The sequence below is a fragment of the Gopherus evgoodei genome, chromosome 2 (assembly GCF_007399415.2).
Source record: "Gopherus evgoodei ecotype Sinaloan lineage chromosome 2, rGopEvg1_v1.p, whole genome shotgun sequence".
Classification (NCBI taxonomy): domain Eukaryota; kingdom Metazoa; phylum Chordata; order Testudines; family Testudinidae; genus Gopherus; species Gopherus evgoodei.
In genome coordinates, this window is record NC_044323.1 from 38,636,838 (window position 1) to 38,662,437 (window position 25,600).

The window sequence follows — 25,600 nt, forward strand, 5'->3', positions numbered from 1 at the left end:
CTTAGGCTTTAATAACTTTTGTTTGATAGAAGTATTTTTGAACAGCCTTTCACCTTTAAAAGTAAAGCTTTTAAAGTTTCAAATGTTGCCACAGGGACTTGTATCTACTATAAATGCAGCAGGTCCAGAAACATCAGAAAGTACAGAATTAGAAACCTCAGCAAATGCACATAGGAGGGTCACAATAGTATAAAGTTTTACTTTTCAAGTATTGATCCTGTCTGTAAAAGGCCAGAGAGTCTGGGCTGTGATTGAAGTGAGCAGAATGGCATGGATTGTAAGGATTTGATGAGGTATTAAGGATATATTTTGAAACCCTTGCACACCGTGGGCCAATTCTGACCTTGATGCACTGTGCTAGATGGAGTATCCAATCCAGCTTGACCCAGTGCCTGAAGTGTGGTAAATGAAATTCTGAAGAAGAAAACGATTCTTTAGCAGCAGCCACATAGAGAGTTTCCGTGTTTCTATAGGCTTTTCCATGGTGTAGTGTCTGTGCACCTCACACAAATTAATGGACTCCTCCTCAAAATACTCTTGTGAGATGGGAAAATACCTTAATTTTATTGATTGGGAACAGAGACAAGAGAGAATAAATAAATACTGAAGTTCCTAGACAGGAAGTTAAGGTAGAACCAGGAAACAATCTCTCCCCAAAATTCCATTCTATTAACTTCACCACAAAACCCAAACTACCTCTCCCTGGTGCGGAGTCCATGACCTGCCTGCTACCACCAGGCATGGCCATGGGATCACTGGGAAGTGACACTGGGGGAGGAGGCATCTCTCCAGACATCCTGATATGGGCAGCAAAATCTCATTGTGGTCTCATTGTGATTTAAGATTTCCTTCCCTCATCAGGCAGTCAACAGGCAGATAGGTGCCATAGCCTACCAGGGCTCACGCAAAGCCCCTAACTGACAGGAGTCAGTTTGTCCCACACCCTGGCCCTAATCTCTCACCTTTTGTGTATAATTGCTTTGTAGAAGTTATTGCAGCCTAGATATCTATGAAAAATGTTAAAAAATGATTTCTGTAAATATGTCTGAGTTGTGTTTGTTTCTCCACACAATCAAAATTTCAATTAAAAAATTAATTGCAAAATCAAAAATGTTGGAGAATTTTGACCAGTTCTGTCTCAGCCTGGGGATATAGAAAGGGATAGGATTTCTGTACACATGCCATCTGCAATTTTCAAAATGATTGTGTAGGTAAACTGAATATAACACCCTCAGGAAGAGAGACAAAGAGCTTTCTTAATTGTTAATAATGGTCCAATCCAGTTTAACAAAAACAACTACATTTTACATCTTTTGTTCCAAATAATTTGTTGTTAATGTTGCATCAGAGGTCAGATGATTTCCATGAACACTATGGAGTAATAGCAAATGTCAATTACCATCTTTATGTACCTAATGGCAATTACTATCTCATTGTAATCAGACTCAGTCATTGATAATGCTAGCCACTCTGTCATTGTATCCACAGAACCCATGACTGTTAGCATGAACTATTTCTTATGCCTATATGTATTTTGGGAAGGGGACAGTAAGAGGAATACAGAAGATGACTGGAGGATGACCGTTCTATTTTGAAGCAACATTTGAGGTTTCAAAATTGCTTTCATTCTCCATTGGAACACAATCAAAACATTTTGGCCATTTTTTGAAAAACTAAATTGTCAGTTATTTTTAGCTTGAAACCTGAGCTTTCCAATTCAGGAAGCAACAGTGTGTTCGTGTATCCCTGCCTGGCTAGGGTATTGGCTGAGATCTGGGAAATCCAGGTTCAAGTCCCTGCTCTCTTGGAGTCAGATTGATATAGAATGAAAAGCTCTGCTGTGACTCAGGCAGAATCCCAGGCCAATGCTCTCACCCTCACACTACAGTGTGTCTCCTGTCTCATTCCCAATCCCCAATGAAAACTTCATTGAAACCAATATCTCAGCATAACAGGATATTTTGACAACATTTCATTTAATCTAGAGAATTCCCACCAGCTCTAGTATGGATATTATGCTGAAGATCAGAATCACAGGGCCTTTTCAAAAGAAAAATCTTTCCCCACCCCAAAGAGAAGAAAGAGGAAAGTGAATCCAAACCATCAACCATTAGAAAAATATCATTCTCTAGGAAAAGTACAGCGTTTCTCCCACAGCCAAGCCTAAACTGTTTTAAACTGTGTTTGTCATAATTTTCAAGTAGTTATGCAATTTGAGGGTAACTACTATACTTATGGAAAGAACAAATGCGAAACAAAAGATCAATAAAATAAAAATTACAGCTTATAGTATCCCAATTCACTGTCTCAACGAGGCTTTCTGAAAACAGATTTAGGAAAATAACAGGCTCCCAATTCAATGGAAACCCATTATAAATGCCTCCCCTTCAAAAGACACAAAATCCTGAGAGTCCTATACTGCCCTCAAGCCATGGCAGAAATCCCAATTTGAGTTGCATATTCATAGATTGCATCTGAAAGCCTAGCTGCCAAATGCTGTCTAAAAAAAGGAAGAGCTTTTTCCTGATTCACTGGCTATGAATCACTCACAATCAAAATTGATGGAAATTAAGGGTTAGCTTCTGACTTAGCTTCCAGCATGAACTGAAATTTATCTGTTGATTGGTGGCACACTAATTACAGTGGGAGCATATGCTGGAGTAGCAGCTCTGTCACCCTTGCAACAGTTCTTCTGGCAAGTATACAGGCAGGGGTTTTTGCCCTCTTCCTCTTGTCTCACATGTACCTTTTGCATCCAGGGAGGTGCTAGCAGAAAGCTGTATGTATACTCCCCATTGGGATTCTGCCTAGTCTTTGCATACGGGCTCTAGGGAAGCAAGCCCCTTGCACTCTTTGTCCTATTACACTTGATTTTACAAGTGAATAGCCCCACTGACTTAAATGGGACCACTCCTGTGAGTTTGTCCTGCTCAAGATGAGTATGTCATGCAGATTCAGGATCAGTAACTCACTTTTCCAAACATCTCTTCTACGCAATACTTTGGTCAACATACTAAAGAGCTACTTCAAATTATATTCATTTCTGACTATTAAAAGAACCAAAACAGAAAAATCAAAGCAAGGCTTGTTTGCTACTCTTTCCAGAATCTAAAGCTGTGAAATTGCTAAGTCTATTTAATAGGAATGTACCTGTTGAAGGTAGTGCTGTGGGTTCTGCTGATAAGTCAGGTGATGGCAAACATTCCTTAGTGAACGTGATGTCATCAATTGCTATGTCGCCCCTGTATGCTTTCCCAACTTGCCCTTCAAAGGCGATCTGAAAGTCCTCATCTGCATTCAGAAGCAACAGTCTCCTCTGCCAGAAATTTCCCTGGTTTCCACTTAGGTGGAATAGGACTTTTTCCTGGTTTGATGCTGTCACCTGATAGATGGTTAATGATCCAATGTTCACTCCATACATATTGTAATAAAATAATATCTGCAACCAAGAATAATGACATTAAATACCCAGTAGGGAACATTAAGTATACTCTGTCATTATAATTACCCTAAATATTCACTACAGAAGCATCCCCAGTTCTCAGAAGAGCATCAAAATTGCTGAATCATTCATTATCCAGGGTTTTAAATAAACACAAGGAAAATATAATTAGTAGTAATCTGTAGAACTATTCCTTCAGTAAACTTACAAAAGTTATTTTGGAAATCAACATTTCAGGGCTTATAGAGCTGCTAGTAGACTTCTTCTAAGCAAATTTCACTTAAATTTCACTTAATTTTAAAACTGTGAAAACTGATGACACAGCAGAGGCAGGGAGCAATGTATAAACAATATCCTTTAACATATGGGGAGTATCTTGAATCACTCAAGTGCAACTCTTCTCAGGCTAATTATAGTGGTGTTGATGGACTCTGAAGTGCCTCATCTGCACAGAGCTCTTTCCTACCCTAGTATGATTGCTTCAGAGTGAGTCTCTACAAAGAGACAGTAAGGAAAATAGAAGGATTCATAAGTGAAAAGAGAAAAACAAACTATTGAACATAATGACAGTGGTCAAGTAGGATAACGGTAGATAAAGTACAAGGAAGAACCACAGTGAAAGAAAGATGTTGTCATTGCCAGTGAAGCATTTATTCTTATACTTTGTTCTCTTTCAGCCAGATTCTAGCCCATGACAGAACTGTGACTCTCACTCCATGACTATTTAGTCTCCTTAACAGCCTCTTGTGATGGATTTATCAAAGACTTCTTAAAATAAATTACAACTATGAGTTCTATATTTTCAACTAATTTCCTGGTACTGAAGTAAAACTTGCCGGTCTGTAATTTATGAGATCACCTTGACACTTGACAAAATGTAGACTCAACTCTCACTATCCTTCAGTTGTCTGGTAGAGCAACTGATTTTAATGACAGATTACACAGTATACCTGCCATAAAGTTATACTCCTTTCTATTAGTATCACTTTCCACTTTTTGAAGGATACTGTTTTGGCTTGAATATATCTTGCTTTTTAACCACACTGTTTTTAACTTGCTTTCTGTCTCCTTTTACATTTAGCAATTTGCATATCTTCTATGGCTGAAATGGTGGGTGCACTGAAGTCAATGGGAGTTTTCCTATTGACTTCAGTGGGGCCAGGATTTCTACCTGTGGCTCTAATGTGTATACTTTAGTAGCTTCTGCACTGACTCCAAGGAATTTAGACTCCTGCTCATTATAAGAAATAAGAAAATGTAACTACTCTGGTGCAGTCCTGGGCCTTGAAAGTTTTTGATAGTTTTTGTGGAACATAAGATTTCATATATCAGACGAGTATACTGGTCAGCTGAGACTGGAATCTGCATCTTCAGGCGGAATCAACTGAAAATGGTATCCTCATTCCAACCCTATTATATATGTAAGTAGAGTCAGGATGAGCGCTACCCTGACATCTGGTGGTGAATCGTAGAGTGTGGAAAGAATTTCAAGAATTTGCATTGGCATCCACCCCCCGCCCCACTTAGCATAACCCCACAGCAGCTTGGGATGGTGATTTTAACAGCTCTGGGATCCCCAATTTCTTTGTTATTGGGGCAGGAAGAAAAAAAAGGTTTGTCACCCTGATTGTGTGAATGGGGAGCTGTGGGACTGCTTTGTGACAGAGCTGACTCAACCTCAGTTGGGTAGTACTTGCTAAACATGGGACATGGGTTCCAAAACCTCATGAATTGAGAGAGGTTGGGGACTGGTGTGTGTATCTGATGGTATGGGCCTCCTTTTGAGGGTCTGGAACACCAATCCTCCTCTCTCCAATGTTAAAGAGTAGAGCTAATTTTTGATTCTATTGGAGTTCATCTAGAGACTGCTGAGCTGAATTCATGTTGGGCCAATGGTGCACTAGCACGAGGGCTCCCCTACTAAGAGCTGAAATGAGATCATGGAGTGCTGTGTTAACAAGTGGGGGAGCCTGGAGACCTATTGTTAAGAGGCTGGCAGAGCAGTTTGCAGTGTGTTGGAGCAGCCCATGGAACAGTGAGCAGAGTGAAGTGGTTTGCAGGGACAGCTGGAGGAGCGGCACAGCTGGTGTGGTGGAGCTGGTCGTGGTGAAGGCTGCAGCAGAACTCCATGGAGAGGTGGAGCAGTTGGCCCTGGCCCACGTAAGGTGCCCCTTAACACTCTGTGTGGACTTCCCCCCCCTTTCCACCCAGGCTGGAGGAGGGTAAAACTCCGCAGATAAACTCTCGAATTCTGGGGTGGCACTGACCAGAGACTTTTGGGTTGTTGGACTTTGGGGTGATTGGACTTAAGACCCTAAGGGGAAAAGGACATTGCCAAATGTACCTGGGGGTGGGTTTTTTTGTTTGTTTATGGTTTGTGTTATAATCCTGTTTGTGGTGTTTCTCCAGTGGGATGCCACATTGTTTCCTTCCTTTATTAAAAAGATTTTGCTACACTCAGCACTTGTGTTTGCGAGAGGGGAAGTATTGCCTCCTAGAGGCGCCCAGGGGGATGTGGTATGTAAGTGTCCCAGGTCACTGGGTGGGGGCTCGAGCCGGTTATGCATGGTGTTATTGAAACGGAACCCCTGCATACTGAACCTGGCCCTTGTTGCTGCCAATTCAGAGAGGCAGAAGGGTTACATATATGCTAAATATGCAATTGTGTGCATGAGAGAAGACCCTCCTGATCCCTATAGGCAATCAATGTACTCTGTGAAACACAAGATTATCATCCTTATGTCATTATACTCTTTATTCCATTCAATGTCTACTTTGCCTCTCAATCACTGATGCTCACCAGCACTTCTGAATAGCAAAATACAGTTGGCTACAGTTCACAAAGCCAGCCGTGCGTGCGTGTCAATATGATTCAAACTCAAGTTCTCTTGAAAAACTGGTATAAAAGGAAACTTCAAAACTGCAGAGATGTTCAAAAAAGTGCTTGAAAAGTCAAAGCGGGCTTTGACAGGTTCAAAATAGGAAAAAGGACTTCTACTTAAAGATTAAAGGCAATTCTATATACCTGATAAAAACATTTAATCATGAACAAGCTAATTGTTGCCAGCTGTGACCTTCCTCCATTCTTCTGGCACTTAATATACAGTATAAATCAATATTCATACAATGGACCATTTATCATTAGTTAGCCTATATTTCTTCAAAGCATATTTTATTGTTTACACATAGATGTTAAAAGGAGTGGGACTAAGAGTTGGAGAACATAAGGAGAAAGGATTTAGGCAGAAATTTTCAAATATGGGGGAAGATTTTTTTTCATATCTTTTTCAGAAGGCTGCTAGGAAACTGATTTGGAAAACACAAGTTCATGGCTCAGAATTTCCAAGTTAAATGTTTAGTGGTTAGTTTATTTTTTCTTTATTGACAAACTGAGTTACTCATGTTATATTTGTATAACAAAATATGATCATTTTTGTCTAACATTTCCTGAATTTCTTATCTATAAAGGGTTTGGGATTTGACAAGAAGATAGAGAAAATGAAATCAAGTGATCTGGAAAATATCAAACTAACCAAAACTGTTAAAAGTAAATTTCCCAAATCACTATTACACTTTCTCTTTTTCAGTATCAACTATCTGGTTAAGGGGTTAAAGTTTGAGCTGAGGTTCCATTTGAAAAATTCAGTAAAGCTATTTAGAAATGTATTTGGATTAGACCGCCTCAGTTCCAAAGAGCAGTTCTGCACCTGTACACTCAGAATCAGCTCAAATCAAAGGCTCTTTAAAAATCAAATTTAAATTTGTCAGCATCAAGAAGATTTCTGATAGTTGCCCTCCTGACATGTCTAGTTTCTGTATGGAATCAAACCAAGATAAAGTAGCTGTATAGGTGTTAATCAGCAAAGCAAAATGAATCTCTGCAAAATTCTAATATGAAAGATGAAATACCCTCTTTTACAAGTCAAAATTAAATAAAATGATAAAATTTGCACAAGCAGGCAGTCATTGGTATTTTCTTTCAATCAAGGGATTGGAACTCAGTTACTGTATGAGGATGGATTAAGAATTCCAGCCATATAATTAGTAGTGGAGATACTTCAATGTGATGGGAGGAGGAGTGGTTGTTTTGTGATTACAACTGCAAAGAACTGCTGAGCAGGCGTACATGTAAATGGATACATTGAAAAGGCTGACATTTCTGCTAGTATGCTGGGTAGATATTTACATGCTAACAGTGATTTACTCTATCTTGCATTTATGAATTGAAATTATATTTCCTGAATGCTCACTTTTAAACTCAAAATTCACTAGATTTCTTCCCCTAACTTTCATGGCTGTACACAACTTAGGTTTCTCTTACCTCTGCCCTCATCTCCTTTTATCTTTCACCTTGTCTTTACTCTACCCAAAATGCTAAATTAACTTTACCCCTTAATCTCCTGTCTTTTCTCTTGGCCTTCTTCAACACCATCCTTTATGCCTGGAAACCCCTTCCCGGCGCTGCCTTCAAACTTCCTTTCCCTCCTCCTTTGAATGTCTCATAAAAATATTTCTTACAAAGGCCTCAAATCCTTTATTCCTCCAGTAGTTTTATTCATGCTCATATGTGCAAGTTTGGGCGCATGAAGGAAGGCAGGAGTTAAATACAGGAGGAGGAGGAGGAGGAAGGAGAAACAATGGTAAACAAAATTATTTCTGCTAGTGAAAATACACAGAGTTGGCAATATTTATGTTTGATTCGGGTGTAGGGTTTATTATTTAAATAAGAAAGTGTATGTGTTACACATGCATTACCAATTAGATTAGCAAGAATGCTTTAATAACCCTCTTTTAATAGACTGTTAACCCGTCATGACAACCCCATTTATCTGCACATTGTAAAACCTTATAAATTGTGGAAAACAAGAGTCAATGAGTGGAAAAATACAGTATGTAAATAGAGCAGGTAATACTATAAAAACATTTCCCCAAAAAATTCCAGAAATGCCATTCTAGTGTACTGTGACAGCAGGAGCCACAGGCATATCTGTTTTAAGCCACTGGGTTAAGAAGAAGATACAACACAGCAGTTTATCAAAGAAGGCAGAGGATGCACTGAAATTAGACAACCTCTCAATCCATTTTTTCCAAATGTTTACCAGGCTTTTTTCAGGACCAATGACAAATGTGCTGTAGCACTTTGATAAATAAAAGTTTATTCTTCCCTAGTTTCTGATAGATCAGTGAGAAGAAACTTCTCATCATGTATTCTTCCATTTCCAGTTACGCTCCCTTGTATCCAGTCGTTAACGAACCTCTATTCAATTTCTCCATTAAAGCACAAAGCAGATATATGCAGGTTTTTCAGTGCTTTTGTTATATCAGTTTTTCTAAGCCACCCACTGAATAGACAATATCTGCTTCTACTATTGACTACTTCCAAGTCTGCCAGAGTACTTAGTTCATCAACAGAAGTCATTCTTCTTTAATCTTCTGCACCATGAGAAACTAAATGTTTGGTAATTGGTTTCAAGGTCAACACAGGAGCAGGATCATAATATTTTTAGAACACGCCAGTTTTCTTTAAGAAACATGTTAGTGATTATCTAAGACATTAGTGATTATTACTTTGTAGCATTCTACAAATCAAGCGCATACCTCCTAGTATTATGCCTTGACATACCTTGCAGTTTTTGCTCCTTCTGCTTAGCTTGGGACTGAAAATCCTGGCCTTCTGCTCTGGCAACTGAGGGAATGAGTTCTTTATGAAGATGTAATGACCAGATGGCCCCTGCAAGGTATGATCAGCAGCTGGTCCAGGGCCAGATTTCAGGATGCTGCCAGTTCTGAGATTCCAATCAAAGTCGTCATTCTGATCCTGCTCCCAGGCACAAAGATCAAATTCAAAATCACAACGCCCCATGGATGCACCTGTGAAAATTATCGTAAAATAACTGTGTACAAATATAGGTAGATCCAAAGAACCAGCTTATAACCAAATAGACAAACAAGTGATTTATCTACATCCTCACAACAGAAAAAAAAAAACACCATGAACCTTGTTTTATTAATGAGTCTTTTTAACAGACAAGTGGTTAGTTTACTCTCCTAAAAAGACTGCTGATAATTAGATCATTTTAAAAGGATTTCTGATTACCAAACAGCCTCTGTTTAATTCTAGCTTATTTTCTCTAACCATTTGCTTTCAGTAAGAATTAACACACACATTTTAATGGGCAATATGCAAATCGAGATGCTTATAACTGAACATTATTTTAAGTCTGTACATAAAACTGTCAAACTCTGATTATATTTATATGTATAAAATGCATGTTTTATATTTCCTGGTCAGTTGTTTCACAAGTTTCAAGTACTTAGATTTCTTTTCGAAAGTGCCAAATTGGTCAACATTTTAAGTCAGCTATTCATATAAATTTATGTTAACAGAATTACAATATTCTAAGAGTTTTATCTAGATTTTCTTAAAATTTGCTGATAATTACAAACCAGAGCCAAAGCTCACTAAAGTTAATGGGCATCTTTCCATTGACTTCAGTGGGCTTTGGATCAAGCCTCAAATAATTCTTGTTGTTATTGCTGGAAAGAAAAAGTATTTTGAAGCTAAATTCTTCAAATGACCCATCCTGATTTGTTTGACAAAAGAAGAACTCACAAAAGCCTTCTGTTAAAGTGCAAACAGAACCTGAGCCTCTTCAGAGGTCTGATAAAGTTCAACATCAAGGGTACGTCTACACTACGGGATAATTCCGATTTTACATAAACTGGTTTTATAAAACAGATTGTATAAAGTCGAGTGCATGTGGCCACACTAAGCACATTAATTCGATGGTGTGCGTCCATGGTCCGAGGCTAGCGTCGATTTCTGGAGCATAGCACTGTGGGTAGCTATCCTGTAGCTATCCCATAGTTCCCACAGACTCCCCCGCCCCTTGGAATTCTGGGTTGAAAGCCCAGTGCCTGATGGGGCAAAAATCATTGTCGCGGGTGGTTCTGGGTATAGCCTCACCCTCCCTTCATGAAAGCAGCAGACAACCATTTTGCGCCTTTTTTCCTGGGTGACCTGTGCAAACACCATAGCACAGCAAGCATGGACCCTGCTCAGATCAATACCGCAATCGTGGACATTGTAAACACCTCGCGCATTCTCGTGCAGTCTATGCTGAACCAGGACCTGCAAAGCCAGGCGAGGAGGAGCTGCGGCTACGGCAGGCAGGCGACGAGAGTGATGAGGACATGGACACAGAATTCTCTCAAACCGCGGGCCCCTGCACTTTGGAGATCCTGCTGGTAATGGGGCAGGTTCTAGCCATTGAACGCTGATTTTGGGCCCGGGAAACAAGCACAGACTGGTGGGACCGCATAGTTTTGCAGGTGTAGGACGATTCCCAGTGGCTGCGAAACTTTCACATGCGTAAGGGCACTTTCATGGAACTTTGTGACTTGCTTTCCCCTGCCCTGAAATGCCATAATACCAAGATGAGAGCAGTCCTCACAGTGGAGAAGCGAGTGGCAATAGCCCTCTGAAAGCTTGCAACTGCCAGACAGCTACCGGTCAGTCGGGAATCAATTTGGAGTGGGAAAATCTACTGTGGGGGCTGCTGTGATGCAAGCAGCCAAAGCAATCATTAAGCTGCTGCTACGAAAGGTTGTGACTCTGGGAAACGTGCAGGTCATAGTGGATGGCTTTGCTGCAATGGGATTCCCTAACTGTGGGGGGGGCGATAGATGGAACCCATATCCCTATCTTGGCACCGGAGCACCAGGGCACCCAGTACATAAACCGCAAGGGGTACTTTTCAATGGTGCTGCAAGCACTGGTGGATCACAAGGGACGTTTCACCAACATCCACGTGGGATGGCCAGGAAGGGTTCATGACGCTCGCGTCTTCAGAAGCACTGCTCTGTTTAAACTGCTGCAGCAAGGGAATTACTTCCCAGACCAGAAAATAACAGTTGGGGATGTTGAAATGCCTATCGTTATCCTGAGGGACCCAGCCTACCCCTTGATGCCATGGCTCCTGAAGCTATACACAGGCAGCCTGGACAGTGGTCAGGAGCTGTTCAACTACAGGCTGAGCAAGTGCAGGATGGTGGTAGAATGTGCATTTGGCCGTTTAAAGGCGCACTGGCGCACATTACTGACTCGCTCAGACCTCAGCCAAACCAATGTCCCCTTTGTTATTGCTGCTTGCTGTGTGCTCCACAATCTCTGTGAGAGTAAGGGGGAGACCTTTATGGCAGGTTGGGAGGCTGAGGCAAATCACCTGGCTGCTGATTACGCGCAGCCAGACACCAGGGTGATTAGAAGAGCACACCAGGAAGCGGCGCGCATCAGAGAAGCTTTGAAAACGAGTTTGATCATGGGCCAGGGTACGGTGTGACTGCTGTGTTTGTTTCCCCTTCATGAACGCCCCCCCCTTTATTGACTCCTTCCCTGTAAGCAACCCACCCTCCCCTTCGATTACAGCTTGCTTAAGGAAATAAAGTCACTATCGTTTAAAAATCATGTATTTATTATTAAAAAGTAATTATAAAAAGAGGCAGAGAACTGACAAGGTATCCCGGGTGTGGTTTGGGAGGAGGATAGGAGGGAAGGAAAAGGCCATTAAACACATTTCAAAGTAATGACAGCCTTTTGGTTGGACTGTCCACAGGGGTGGAGTGGGCGGGTGCACAAAGCCTTCCCCCACACGTTCTTACACCTCTGGGTGAGGAAGATATGGAACATGGTGAGTGGTGAGGGTGGTTACACAGGGGCCTGCAGCGGCACTCTGTGACCCCGCTGCTCTTCCTGAAGATCCACCAGACGTCAGGAGGATATCAGTGTGATTACGCAGCAGCTCCAGCTTTGCATCCCGCCACCGCTGATCTTCCTGCCGCCACCTCTGATCTTCCTGCCACCACCTCTCATCTTGAGTGTCTCTCCTGTCCTCACGTTCATCCCTCCTATCCTCACGTTGGTCCCTCCTGTCCTCACGTTCACTGGCATCTTTCCTGTACTTTGCTACCACGTCCTTCCACTCATTCAGATGAGCTCTTTCATTGCGGGTTACTTCCATGATTTCCGAGAACATTTCGTCTCGCATCTTCTTTTTCCTCCGCCTTATCTGAGAGAGCCTTCGGGATGGAGTAGGGAGGCTTGAAAAATGTGCAGCTGCATGAGGGAGGGAAAAAAGGGAGAGAAGTATTTAAAAAGATACATTTTACAGAACAATGGTTAAACTCTTTCACAGTGAACAACACTATTCACCTTACATAGCACATGTGATTTCACTACAAGGTCGCATTTTGCATCTTAATATTGAGTGCCTGCGGCTCTGGTGTTACAGATCTCACAGATGCAGGTCCGGGCATCAGAATTCAGCTTGCATGCGGCCATGGTAAGCCATTGTCTTTTGGCTTCTCCAGCCTTCATATACACAGTGCCCTCTGATGCTTCTTTCCTGTTAACATGCAGCAGCAGAAGCCAACCCCCCCATCCAATTCTCGTAGGATGATTGCTTTACCCCTCCCCCCACCGCATGGTTGGTATCATGGAAGATCACTGGTAATCACCTCCCTTTCCGCCCCCCACCGCGTGGCGGGAAGCTGGGACGATTCCTGCTAGCCAAATGCAAAAAAAGCTTAGCGCTATCCTTCCTCCCCTCCCCCCGCTTGGCTACGTGCAAGGAAGGATTTCTTTTAAGCAACAGCCCAGTAGGAAAATGGCCATCTCTGTCCCCTTAATTAAATTCCTGAAATTCAGCCAGGTTACCATGAACGATATCACTCTGCTGAGGATAACACAGCAAGATAAAGAACGGATGTTTCTTGAATGCCAGCAATCACCAGGACCATACGCAGCTAGGCTTTGTCATGCAATGATACCCGATTACTTGCTACATGCATGGCGTGGTAAAGTGTCCTACCATGGTGGATGGAACAAGCTGCCTTGCCCAGAAACCTTCTGCAAAGGCTTTTGAGTACCTCCATGGAGCGCTTCATGGAGATGTCCCTGGAGGATTTCCGCTCCATCCCCAGACATGTTAAAAACTTTTCCAGTAACTTTACTGGCCACGAATGCATCCCAAGCCCTCATGGCAAATCAATCATTAAAAAACGCTTGCTTTTAAACCATGTTTTATATTTACAAAGGTACACTCACCAGAGGTCGCTTCCATGGCTTCACTGTCTGGGCTAGTGGCTTGGGAGGGCTGGGAGGGTAATTCCAGTCTGAGTCACAAAAAGCTCCTGGCTGTTGGGGCTAACGGAGTGCTGTGTGCTCGCTGCAAGGTCGTCCTCCTCTTCCTCCTCCTCCTCATCTTCCCCCCTCCGCAGAATCCTCAGCCATGGTTGAGATTACAACCCCCACCTCGGAATCCACGGACAGGGGTGGAGTAGTGGTGGCAGAAGCCCCCTAAAATTGCATGCAGCTCAGCGTAGAAGCGGCATGTTTTCGGCCCTGACCCGGACCTTCTGTTTGCTGCTTTGGTTTTCTGGTAGGCTTGTCTGAGCTCCTTAACTTTCACTCTGCACTGCACTGAGTCCCTGGTGTGGCCTTTGTCCATCATAGCCTTGGAAATTTTTTCAAATATTTTTTCATTTCGTCTTTTGGAACGGAGTTCTGTTAGCACTGAATCCTCTCCCCATATAGCGATCAGATCCAGTACCTCCTGTGCGGTCCATGCTGGAGCTCTTTTTCGATTCTCAGGAGACTGCATTGTACCTGTGCTGATGAGTTCTGTGTGGTCACCTGTGCTGATCACAGCTCCACGCTGGCCAAACAGGAAATGAAATTCAAAAGTTCGCGGGGCTTTTCCTGTATACCTGGCCAGTGCATCCGAGTTCAGACTGCTGTCCAGAGCGGTCACAGTGGTGCACTGTGGGATACCGCCTGGAGGCCAATACCGTCGATTTGCGGCCACACTAACCCTAATCCGATATGGTAATATCGATTTTAGTGCTACTCCTCTGGTCGGGGAGGAGCACAGAAACCGATGTAAAGAGCCCTTTATATCGATATAAAGGGCCTCGTAGTGTGGACGGGTGCAGCGTTAAATCGGTTTAACGCTGCTAAAATCGGTTTAAAAGTGTAGTGTAGACCAGGCCTAAGAGGTAGCAGTATTTAAGTGGCATTTGTTTAGAAGTCTCAGGAGAGAGGGCAACGATTCTTCAAGCCCTAGAGATGGGCTTGAACCAAAACAACACAGCCAAACACCCCCAACATTTCTCTACTGGAAATTTAACTGTCTGTAAAAAAGAAGCAAGGAAAATTTAAAAAAAATAATGAAAATTCAAGCAAAATTTGTTTATTTTCCTGACAATTTTTATTTATGAATATAGTGTAGACTTGAACAATGACCAAAAGGTCTGTTGTGCAAAAAGGATTAGCACATAGTCATTCAAAACATAATAATAACTTTGAGTTACGAGTAACTGGCCAACAAAATTCACTGCAGCTCCAACTTCTGTCCCATGTTCATTATGAGTTTTAAGACTCCCACGCTTGCTAAATCCATCTCTCTTTAGTATGGACATGCTCAAGCACCTTTCACATAGAAGCATGTTTTCCTGAATCAGGACCTGAAACTATACTGATATTTAATATACTAACTAGTGCTGCACATATTATATGTAAAATTCCCTCTAGCAAGTACCTCTGTGTTGAACTGTGAACCAAGAGGTATAAAGGCAAAGCCAACCTGTTGCTTCTGAAGTAATGGAACAGGGTTGGTGATTTAGCTAGTTAATCAGTTGGACAACAGTTGAATAATTAAGAAATAAACTATTTTATATTAGGAATGTTAAGCATGTGATCAAAATTATATTGGCCACACATGACCTACATGAGACACCTGTATCAAAAGAGGTAATTAAATAGAGCAAAAGCTAACTTATTTTTAAGCTAACGTCCCTTCCTAGTCTGAGAATTTATGAAAAATTACAATTTCAATCTTACAGCTGGGGAAATGAAAACTTCATTCTGAAGTATATTAGCTGGCAAAATTAACGAGCGAGATGCTTTGGAGAATTGCAGTTGGCAAACTGACGCTCTATGATGTTTGTTTTGCCAGCATTTCAATGTAAATTAAAGCTTCGGGGCCTTTATTATATTTATTTAACGAAGCAATTTTAAATAGGTCATTCTTCCAGTAAAAATGGGGTAGAAAACTAAAAATGCAGATTTACAGTTGAAGGTTTAACTGCTCAATGATACTGCCATATTCCTATTCACAAAACTACTTTACTTATGAGCATTAAGGTCTCTCTTTAGCAGACAAGATGTGCAGCTCTTCTCTTCCCAAAACTGTACCCTTACCCAGGAAACTTATAGCCAAGGTTCCACCTGCTTCCTGGGGCTCTCCACCCACATTACATATTGGGAGGGGGGTACCAGTCTCCAAGCCCTGCCCTCCTCCACAGCCCCTGAACTAAGACGTGAGGAGGCTTCACAGGGGTGGGGGTTTTATTTCCCTCCTGGGCATAGAGCCAGGTGCAATCTGCACCATAACAATTCATTTACTAAATTGACATAAGTATTGTTTACTTAGGGTGAAATTCATTCCTACAGACACAGCGGGACACCAAATTACCAGGATTTGGTAGGGAATTCACTGTGGGAGAGGTATAGAAATGGAATTAATTTCACCCAGCTCCAAAGGCAGATCAGAGGGTGGCCGTGCAGCCCCTCCAGTGGCACTTGTCTAGCCTCTGGGCTTGGAAAAACACTGCTGCCCTACTGAGCCTCTTTCAGAAGGATCTGCATACAGTAAACATGTATCCTGCTTGTAGCCCACTTCCAATAGGCACTTCCACATCAGCTTATTCAGAGCTGGCTCAGAGATCCCCTCTGGTGCACAGTTAGCCTCAGTGTACAGTAAAGATGCCTGCAGTTTCCTAACACTGTTGTAATAATGCTGCAATATATTCTGCCATGATGACACCATTCTGTGGTTACTATACTCCTGTGTAATTACACTAACAAAGCAGTACTAATGATACACTTCAACATATTACAATATTTGAAGAACAATAGCTGTGACAAATTTAATCAGCTATAGAATGACCAGTGCTTATCATATTAGAGGCCTGATAAAAGCTGTGCCCTCATCATTCTCTCAGCAGCAATCTGCAGGGATAAAAAGCTAACTGTCCCCAGGGTAACCTTAGTCTGCCCGCTAACACTTGTAGTACCTGATCTGCTTTCCAGCACAAATATCCAAAGTTATAAAGTTAACAATCCGTCCTCTATAAAGTGTTGTAAACAAAAACTCACTTTATGAGAAGATGCACTCTTGTACAGAAGTAAATCCTTTATCCACAAGATGGATTCACATACTGAACTACATACTAGCAATAGTGTCTCAGAAGCACCATCTTTTAGAGCACTGTTACATGTCTTTGTGGGTATTGCCTTGCAATATTGCTCTGTTAATGTTTTGGGTCATCATGGATTTTGTAGAGATTATGGGCCAGATTCTCCCATTCTGGAGCAGAAAGTTGTAAAATCACAAATTTCTGAAGTAGCCTGGCTCTCTACATTCAGGGGGCACAGTGGTACCTAGAGTTATGGCCAAGAATCCACAAAAGCCCATCACTGAAAGCTACTAAACAGATTGCTGAATCAGCATATCCTTCAGGCTTCCTGCCCCTACTCCCATCCTTGGCCAGCACTACCAATTTCTGGTTTTCTACACTTGAACCCTGCAGACTTTTCTCCTCTAAGGACTCCACAGAAGACAGCACAGACCTAAGACTTCCGGGGGAGTCTTTTTCAAACAGTCATTTGCGGCTTAGCAGTTGGTGAAGGGATCCTTCTCTGGTAGCTCCACAAAATGAACAATTGTGACAAAAAATCAGTGTGGGGGGGTATCCTTTAATGGCTTCCTGTTATGAGGCAGCCTACAGAATGAAAAAGAAATGGAAACAGCATTTTTCTGGGGTAAATTAGGATAGACTTTATCATAACATAAAACTGGAAAAAAGCTCACAGTTGAAAGGTCAGCCTTAGGTCAGACCTGGATTATGACATGAAAACAAAACCCTTGTTATTGTCCATGAGAAGGGTTGAATAGGATATGCATACCATAAAATTAAATATTGTAATGGTAATTGGACCCAAAATCTTTTGTAACCATAAATATTTACAGAAAAAGCAATATCAAAGTGAAAACTCTGGATTCCTTTTCTTTTTACTTAAGTTTATGTTTCATATTTATGGGAATTTTCTTCTGCCAAGCTACATCAACAGCCAATCCAAAGCCATCAGTCCCAAGTATTACTGACAGAATGACCACCTAAATCTGGTTTACACAGAAGTTTCATCATGAAACAAGAACTGAAAGATGAGAAATCTTGAGGATAAATTGCAACGTGCATAAGCATGTACTAATCTGATACTTCTGGTGACCTGAAAGAATGAGTCAAAATGAGTTTTGTGATCTCAACATATAGCCTCGTGGATACTTTTCTTCAGCACAAACCACTAATCTACCATGGTTGAAACTGGGATTCCACAGAAAATCATGTTAACACTTACAGACAGAAGCTTGTGGGGAAAACTGTATAGCATCTGCCTACTTTATATCCCTTATGTGTAGGCTCAAACCAAAGCTATAAAGGCCCTACTTTCGCTACTATCAAATTCACTGCCGATTTTTTCCCAGACAAAAACCTATTAGACTGTAAATATGAGCAGTCAGCAATTTTAGGGGCTGATTTATATTTGTCTCTAGAATGGATAAGGAGTCAATCTAATGCATAACTCATTTTGTACTGTTTAAATGAGTATACAGAATTAGAAATGTGCATTTTTTCTGTTCTTTTCTTTTGGGAAATTTGCCTTGAAGAAAACAATCTAATCTTTATTTGTTTTCATCATCATCCAAGGTAAGATAAAGATTCAGGACACAAGACACAACTTTTATATGCCATTTCAACTGATTTTTCGCCGTATTCACAAAAGTGAATGCTTTCTTCAGTGCATGTTTTTAGATATTGTCTCTTACTGTTTGTGCAGTACTGATTAAGCTGTAGCTGGTAAGGTCATGTCTTTGATCTGGTAACCAAATTTTAAAATATAAGAAGTGACTATTACAGGTTACAGTCACAAAAAATTTACTGAGAGCAGAAGCAAACTGCTGAACTATTTATTGCCTGTTGCAGATTAGATTTGACTACACTGGTCCTTCAGTTAGTTCAAAGGAAAGTAAACTGTGACGCCTACATCTGCTGTTCACTTTAGTGACAAAGATTTTAATGAGTGTGGTGGCTGCTGTTTATGTAGTTTTAAAAGCAGTTTTTTAAAGATGATTTCAAGAAAAATAACTGAAGCCTCCAGATTCTAGCTCCAGTCTCTAAGAATTTCATGTATTAACATTCAGTGCTGTGAAGAGAAGAGGATGTGAAAAGGAGGCTAGGAAGCACTGTTGCCAGAGCAAGTAACATTAGGCTATGTTACAGAAATAATGTCCTCAGGGGGCAGGGGGAACACACAGGAGACATTTCTGTCCGTTGTACTTTTGTTGGCAAATTACAGTTAGCTGTTCTCTAATTTTCGCATTGGAAAAGTATCAGAAAAGGGAAGGAAACACCAGTACACTCTAGCGCAGGGGTAGACAACCTATGGCACATGTGCCAAAGGCGGCATGCGAGCTGATTTTCAGTGACACTCTCACTGCACGGGTCCTGACCACCAGTCTGGGAGGCTCTGCATCTTAATTTAATTTTAAATGAAGCGTCTTAAATATTTTGAAACCTTATTTACTTTACATACAACAATAGTTTAGTTATATATTATAGGCTTACATAAAGAGACCTTCTAGAAAGGTTAAAATGTATTATCGGCACATGAAACCTTAAATTAGAGTGAATAAATGAAGACTCGGCACACTGCTTCTGAAAGGTTGCCGACCCCTGCTCTAGCACCTATTAAATGCAAGAAAAAAACACTAAGAAAAATCAAAACACCACACACATTGTTAAGGCAACACAAATATTGCAAAGTACAATGGCAAGGAAATGTAAGGCTAAGTTCACTTGACCATTTTGCCAAGTCTGTGTTTTATGGTGATACTATAGGTCAGACTATGAGACTCTTATTGAACGTCTTATGGAATAAGGTGTTACTAAACCAAAAGAATGGAATCATATGCTGGCTCTACATATTTAACAGTTGCAGGAAATTAGGCCGTATGTCTAATGAACTCTGCTATAGAAACTTTAGGGCTGATTCTGGCCCTGCTCTCTCAATTTGGGCCATTCCAGTGTCTAAATCCAGTGACTTTGTTGGAATTCCTCTTTTTTTTTTACAGTAAATTAGGAATGTTCCACCCAAATGTCTAGGATCTATTTGTTTTGACAGACAATGTGCTTTCCACAAAAGCAAAATTTTTGCAGGAATATTTCACATTTTGCCAAAATGTTTAAACTTTTCTGTCAGGAAAATCAAAACAAAATGCTTGGTTTCAGGTTGGATCAACCAAAATCTAACCATTTAACTTTTTCAAATTGAATTTTTGGATCAGTTCAGCATTCACGTGGCCAGGGGCAGCTCTATGTTTTTTGAAGCCCTAAGTACGGCAGTCAGGCAGCCTTCGGCGGCGTTTCTGCAGGAGGTCCGTCACGGTCATGCGGATTTGGCGACGGTTCTGCGGCAGGTCTGCTGGTCCCGCGTCGTCAGCATACCTGCTGCTGAATTACCACTTAAACCACAGGACCGGAAATGCCGCAGAAGGCAGCCTGACTGCCACACTCATGGCGACCGGCAGGCTGCCCCCCGTGGCTTGCTGCCCCAGGCACACGCTTGCTGTGCTGGTGCCTGGAGCCACCCCTGACCATGGGTCTGCCTGCAGTGCCATGGTGCCTCATGTCCCCACTCTCCTCTATGGAATGGGTTCCCCAGTTGGGTTCCCCACTTTTCCCATGATGCACAACTGTTTCCTATCTGGCTGAACCACCATAGTGCATCATGGGAAATGCAGTCTCACAGGGGATCCTGACTCATACAAAGAATGAGGACATGAGGCATTGAACTACAACCAACAGGAGGCACTGCAGCAGTTCAATTTGTAATTAAGCTGTAACAAAATGCTTTGATTTGATTTAACAAATTAAACTAAACATTTCAATTTGGGAGTGTTGAACCATTTAATTTCAATTGAAAATACTGAAATGAAGTGACATTTGCAAATCAAAATATTGTTTGCTCTGAAACAAAAATGTCAGAACTTTCCATTCTACAAAAAATATTGATATTTTGACTTTTTATCTGAATTCAGAATTAAAACAAATGTGAAACTATTAGAATTTTCCACAAGATGAAAATTCAAATTTTCAATCTGCTCTACTCCTGGTGAAATCAGAATCAGTCCCAGTATGTCTACACTGACATCACCCTTCATGGAAACCAAGGAAAATGTTTGTCATGCAGAAACCAGAAACAGTGGGTCAAATCCTCAGCAGATATAAATCAGCACAGCTCAAATGATTTTAAATGGCATTACACTGATTTCCTCTAACTGAGAATCTGACCTGGTGTTTACTGAATGATCCCTTCTTTGTCATAATCTAATTTTTGATGAGCTGTGTTCATAACATTTACAATGAAACAGCTGTTTGAGGTGTACCAAACAACGCAGATTTGCCTGAATGAGAATTTACCAAGATTTTATTGACAGAAGAGGCTGCCAGCAATGCTGAAATAGAGTATAGCGTGATCCAATCCTCTACAGAAGTACACTTTTGACATGAAGTGCTGTTTTTGAATTCTAGACTGAAGATACTGTTTGTTGATTTCTGCTGCCTGGTATTCATGAAAGAGCTAAGAGACTTGACAATTCCTGAAACATCAAAGTAAGCAAGGTTCCTAAGATCCTAGATGTATTTTGCTTGACATATTTTTTGCTTTTATTTTTTCATGCGGAAAACAGTGATTTGGTTCTGTTTGTTTTAAAAGGCAGAGCTGTTCTCTGAATTAATTTACGTTGGGAAAAATCCGTGAGCAGCACATTTTATTTTGCAAGACATGCTTTCAAATTAAATGGAGAAAAATACCTCACCAACCTAAGGAACATACCTACTTTATTAACCTTATTTTAAATTTCTTTGTTGATGAACTGCCAATAGCGTTGCTACATTGACAATTCATAGCAGGCACAATTACTTCTGATAATTTAAGGAACTACCATACTTACTGCAAATGTCAGGGCTCTCATCTGAGTTATCAGCACAGTCATTCACAAAATCACACAGATTATCCTTTGGGATGCAGTACTTATTGGCACATGTGAATTCTTCAGCAGTGCAGGGTCTGTCTGGGATCAGCAAAGGGGAACAATCTTCAAAGGAAATATCATCCACTGCCACATCTCCCACATAACTGACACCACGTTTTGCCCTGAAAATAATCTAACAAAGAGAAAAGTCAGGGAAATATTGAGGGGAAAGTATAAAAGCTTGAAACACACCATGTGTGGTACACAAAACATGATGTATCTATGCTTCCTGCAAGTTGCCCAAGTCTTCTAAATGTTTAGTACTAGATATTGCTCTCAGTTCTTACTGATGTAAATATAAGCTACATAAACATGAATCAGTGCTGATTTATGCCTCAAAGGTTGATACTGTAGCTGCTGGAGGAGCCACAATCCTACAATAACAGAGGGCAAAAAAGAAAAATACATTAAGTGTACAATTAGAAAGCAAGGGGCTGATCTTGTTCCCCTTGAAATCAATGGAAAACTTCCCAGTGATTTCAGTTGTGCTGGAGATTTTTTTGTTTATATTTTGAAGAGTGTAAAATCAGATGCATTAGGCAGATATTTAAATAAACATATGAATAAGAATCAGTCACAATGCAAATGCATTCATGCTTATGTTTACCATTTATATGATATGGTGCTAAATTTTCAAAAGTGCTGCACACGTATTAACTAACATCACTTGGGACAAAATCCTGCTCCTACCTTCCATGAGTACAGAAGACTCTTCTGGAGTGGAATCAGCACAGTTCTGCCACACAAGGGAAAGACGGGGATGGGACTGGGTAGAGTGACCCTCTTCCCCTTCCTTTCTCCCATCCTTTCACTCTCCCCACTATTCTGCACAAACCTGATTGGCTGGGAAGTGCAACTCCAAAATGAGGCCATAGGATAAAGTATGGCCCACCAGGGAGAGTTTGAGCTAATGACCAGACTGGGGACAAAGCCAGGAAGATTTGGAGAGATAACAAAGAAAGAGCAGTGCTTGCAGTGGCAGAAGCACTGAGCTGAGGCAGAGACACCAGAGTACAGAGCCTGAACTTTGAGGTGCTTGGAGGAAAGCCAGTTGCTGCTGCTGTTGCTGCTGCACTGATGCTTACAAAAAGGGGAATCTTACAGACACACAGCCTGGAGCTGACAGGACAGCTGAGAAAACACAGCAAGACTCACCAGTTTGAACTCACAGTGCATGGCAGCATCAGAGTACTCAGATTGGTTAGACTGCCCCAATGGGCTGGGGCAGGGCAGAGGGTTGCACTGACATGGAGCAAAAAGTCTGTGTGCGCCTAGCCAGGTAGGGGGGGTCACATACTGTGTATTAATAGGCAGCAGGTTTAAAACAAAAGGAAGTATTTCTTCATACAACGCATAGTCAACCTGTAGAACTCCTTGTCAGAGGATGTTGTAAAGGCCAGGACTATAACAGGGTTCAAAAAAGAACTAGATAAGTTCATGGAGGATAGGTCCATCAATGGCTATTAGTCAGGATGGGCAGGGATGGTGCCCCTAGTGTCTGTTTTCCAGAAGCTGGGAATGGGCTACATGGGATGGGTTGCATGATGCTTACCTGTTTTGTTCATTACCCCAGAAGCACTTGGCATTGGCCACTGTCAGAAGACAAGATACGGGGCTGGATGGACAATTGGTCTGACCTAGTATGGCCGCTCTTATGCTCTTATTGTGTATCAAGAGAAGGGAGTCTGTAAACTCCTGCTAGAATCCTGACCTGGCTTTACCTTGGTTAGATAAAACTGTTGTTCTCTTGTTAAGCCTGGTGCTTGTTGCAGGGGTTAATACTGACCTTCTAGAAGGGAGTGTTGGTGTTTGTGCAGAGCTGTGTGGCTGGGAGCGGGGACCCCTTACCTAACCCTGATAACTCCCACCTGACAAAGAGGCCCAGACCTTTCTGTCCATGCACCTCCCAAACCCTTCCACCTGTCCCGTCTCTCCCCGGCTCCTCAGCCTAGCCTCCACCCCTCTGAGCTCCACATCCAAATCCAACCTTTCCCCAACCCTGCCCTTCCTCTCTCCACTCCTTGCTACTCTGTGCAAACCTGACTAGCTGGTGGGGAAGTGCCACACCAAAACAAGGACAACCTGGGAGGTTCTGAGCCAATGAACAGATGGGGATGGGGGACAAGTCCAGGAAGATTTGGCGAGAGAACAAAGAAAGAGCTCAAGAGCAGCAGTGCTGAGTTGGGGCAGAGTCACAGGAGAGTGTAGGGGTGCAGAGTCTGAACTAGGAGGTGCTTGGACAGCCGCTACCTGGTGCTTGGACAAGGGAACTCTTACAGATGCACAGACTGTAAGGCACCTCAGACCACATGGCAGAACCTACTAGCTTGACCTCACAACCCAGGCAGTATCAGAACGCATGGATAGGTTGGACTGACCCAAGGGGGATGGGGAGTTGCATTGCTTTGGGGCAAAGGGGTGTATGTGTGTAGCACTAAGTGTTGAGGGTGGGGATGAGCTGTATGCTGTATTGGGACAAGCAAGTATGTATAACACCTGCCAGAGTTCCTGTGCTGAGTCTACTTCTGGCTTTGTCTGGCTTAGCTAAAATTTTTGTTGAATTGTTAAGTGTGGTGCTTGACACTGATCCCTAGGAGAGAAGGTGGGTGTATATTTGTGTGGAGACACTGGGCTGGGACCTAGGACCCTAGCTCCAACCCTGGCAATGCCCCACCTGACAAAGAATTTGGGGAAGCTGTCACACAAGTAAGGTTCAGGGCTAGGGGAGGTTTGGTAGCTACATGGCTCCTTCCACCTTAGAAAGGGTATGCTGGCAGATTATTGTGCCATTAGGGCCTCCACTCATTAAGCTGGAGAAGCAGCGATGGAGATGCTCCAGGGGCTGGGTTGAAGTATACCTCTCTTCCCTCCCTCATAGATTTCACTAGGATACAGCTGAGATACTTGGTCTGGGGACCAGGGAGGGGACTATACTGTGGATAGAAAGCTGGCTAGGTCATTGGACTCAATGGGTAGTGATCAATGACTCCATGTCTTGTTGGCAGCTGGTATCAAGTAGAGTGCTGCAAGGGTCGGTCCTGGGGCTGGTTTTGTTCAATATCTTCATTAATGATCTGGACGATGGCATGGATTGCACCCTCAGCAAGTTTTCAGATGACACTAAACTAGGAGGAGTGGTAGATATGCTGGAGGGTAGGGATAGGATACAGAGGGACGGAGACAAATTAAAGGATTGGGCCAAAAGAAATCTGATGAGGTTCAACAAGGCTGAGTGCAGAGTCCTGCACTTAGGATGGAAGAATCCCATGCACTAGAGACTAGAGGCCGAGCGGCTAGGCAGCAGTTCTACAGAAAAGGACTATGGGTTACAGTGGAGGAGAACCTGGATATGAGTCAACAGTGTGCCCTTGTTGCCAAGTAGGCGAAAGGCATTTTGGGCTGTATAAGTAGGAGCATTGCCAGCAGATGGAGGGACATGATCATTCCCCTCTACTCAGCATTGATGAGGCCTCATCTGGAGTACTGCATCCACTTTTGGGCCCCACACTACAAGAAAGATGTGGAAAAATTTGAAAGAATCCAGAGGAGGGCAACAAAGATGATTAGGGGGATGAAGCACATGACTTATAAGGAGAGGCTGAGGGAACTGGGATTATTTAGTCTGCAGAAGAGAAGAATAAGGGGGGATTTGATAGCTGCTTTCAACTACCTGAAAGGGGGTTCCAAAGAAGGTGGATCTTGACTGTTCTCAGTGATACCAGATGATAGAACAAGGAGTTATGGACTCAAGTTGCAGTGGGGAAGATTTAAGTTGGATATTAGGAAAAACTTTTTCACTAGGAGAGTGGTGAAGCACTGGAATGGGTTACCTAGGGAGGTGGTAGAATCTCCTTCCTTAGAGATTTTTAAGCTCAGGCTTGACAAATCCCTGTCTGGGATGATTTAGTTGGGAATTGGTCCCGCTTTGAGCAGGGGGTTGGAC

The 25,600-nt window shown here is 42.1% G+C and overlaps 1 protein-coding gene across 1 annotated transcript in view; it reads right to left on the minus strand.

The window, feature by feature from the left end:
- Positions 1-25,600, minus strand: part of MALRD1 (MAM and LDL receptor class A domain containing 1) — a 438,556-nt gene that overhangs the window by 224,672 nt on the left and 188,284 nt on the right. The window contains 3 exon segments of the mRNA XM_030549280.1: positions 3,151-3,439; positions 9,066-9,313; positions 21,577-21,790. Of these exon segments, the coding sequence (XP_030405140.1) occupies positions 3,151-3,439; positions 9,066-9,313; positions 21,577-21,790 (751 nt within the window).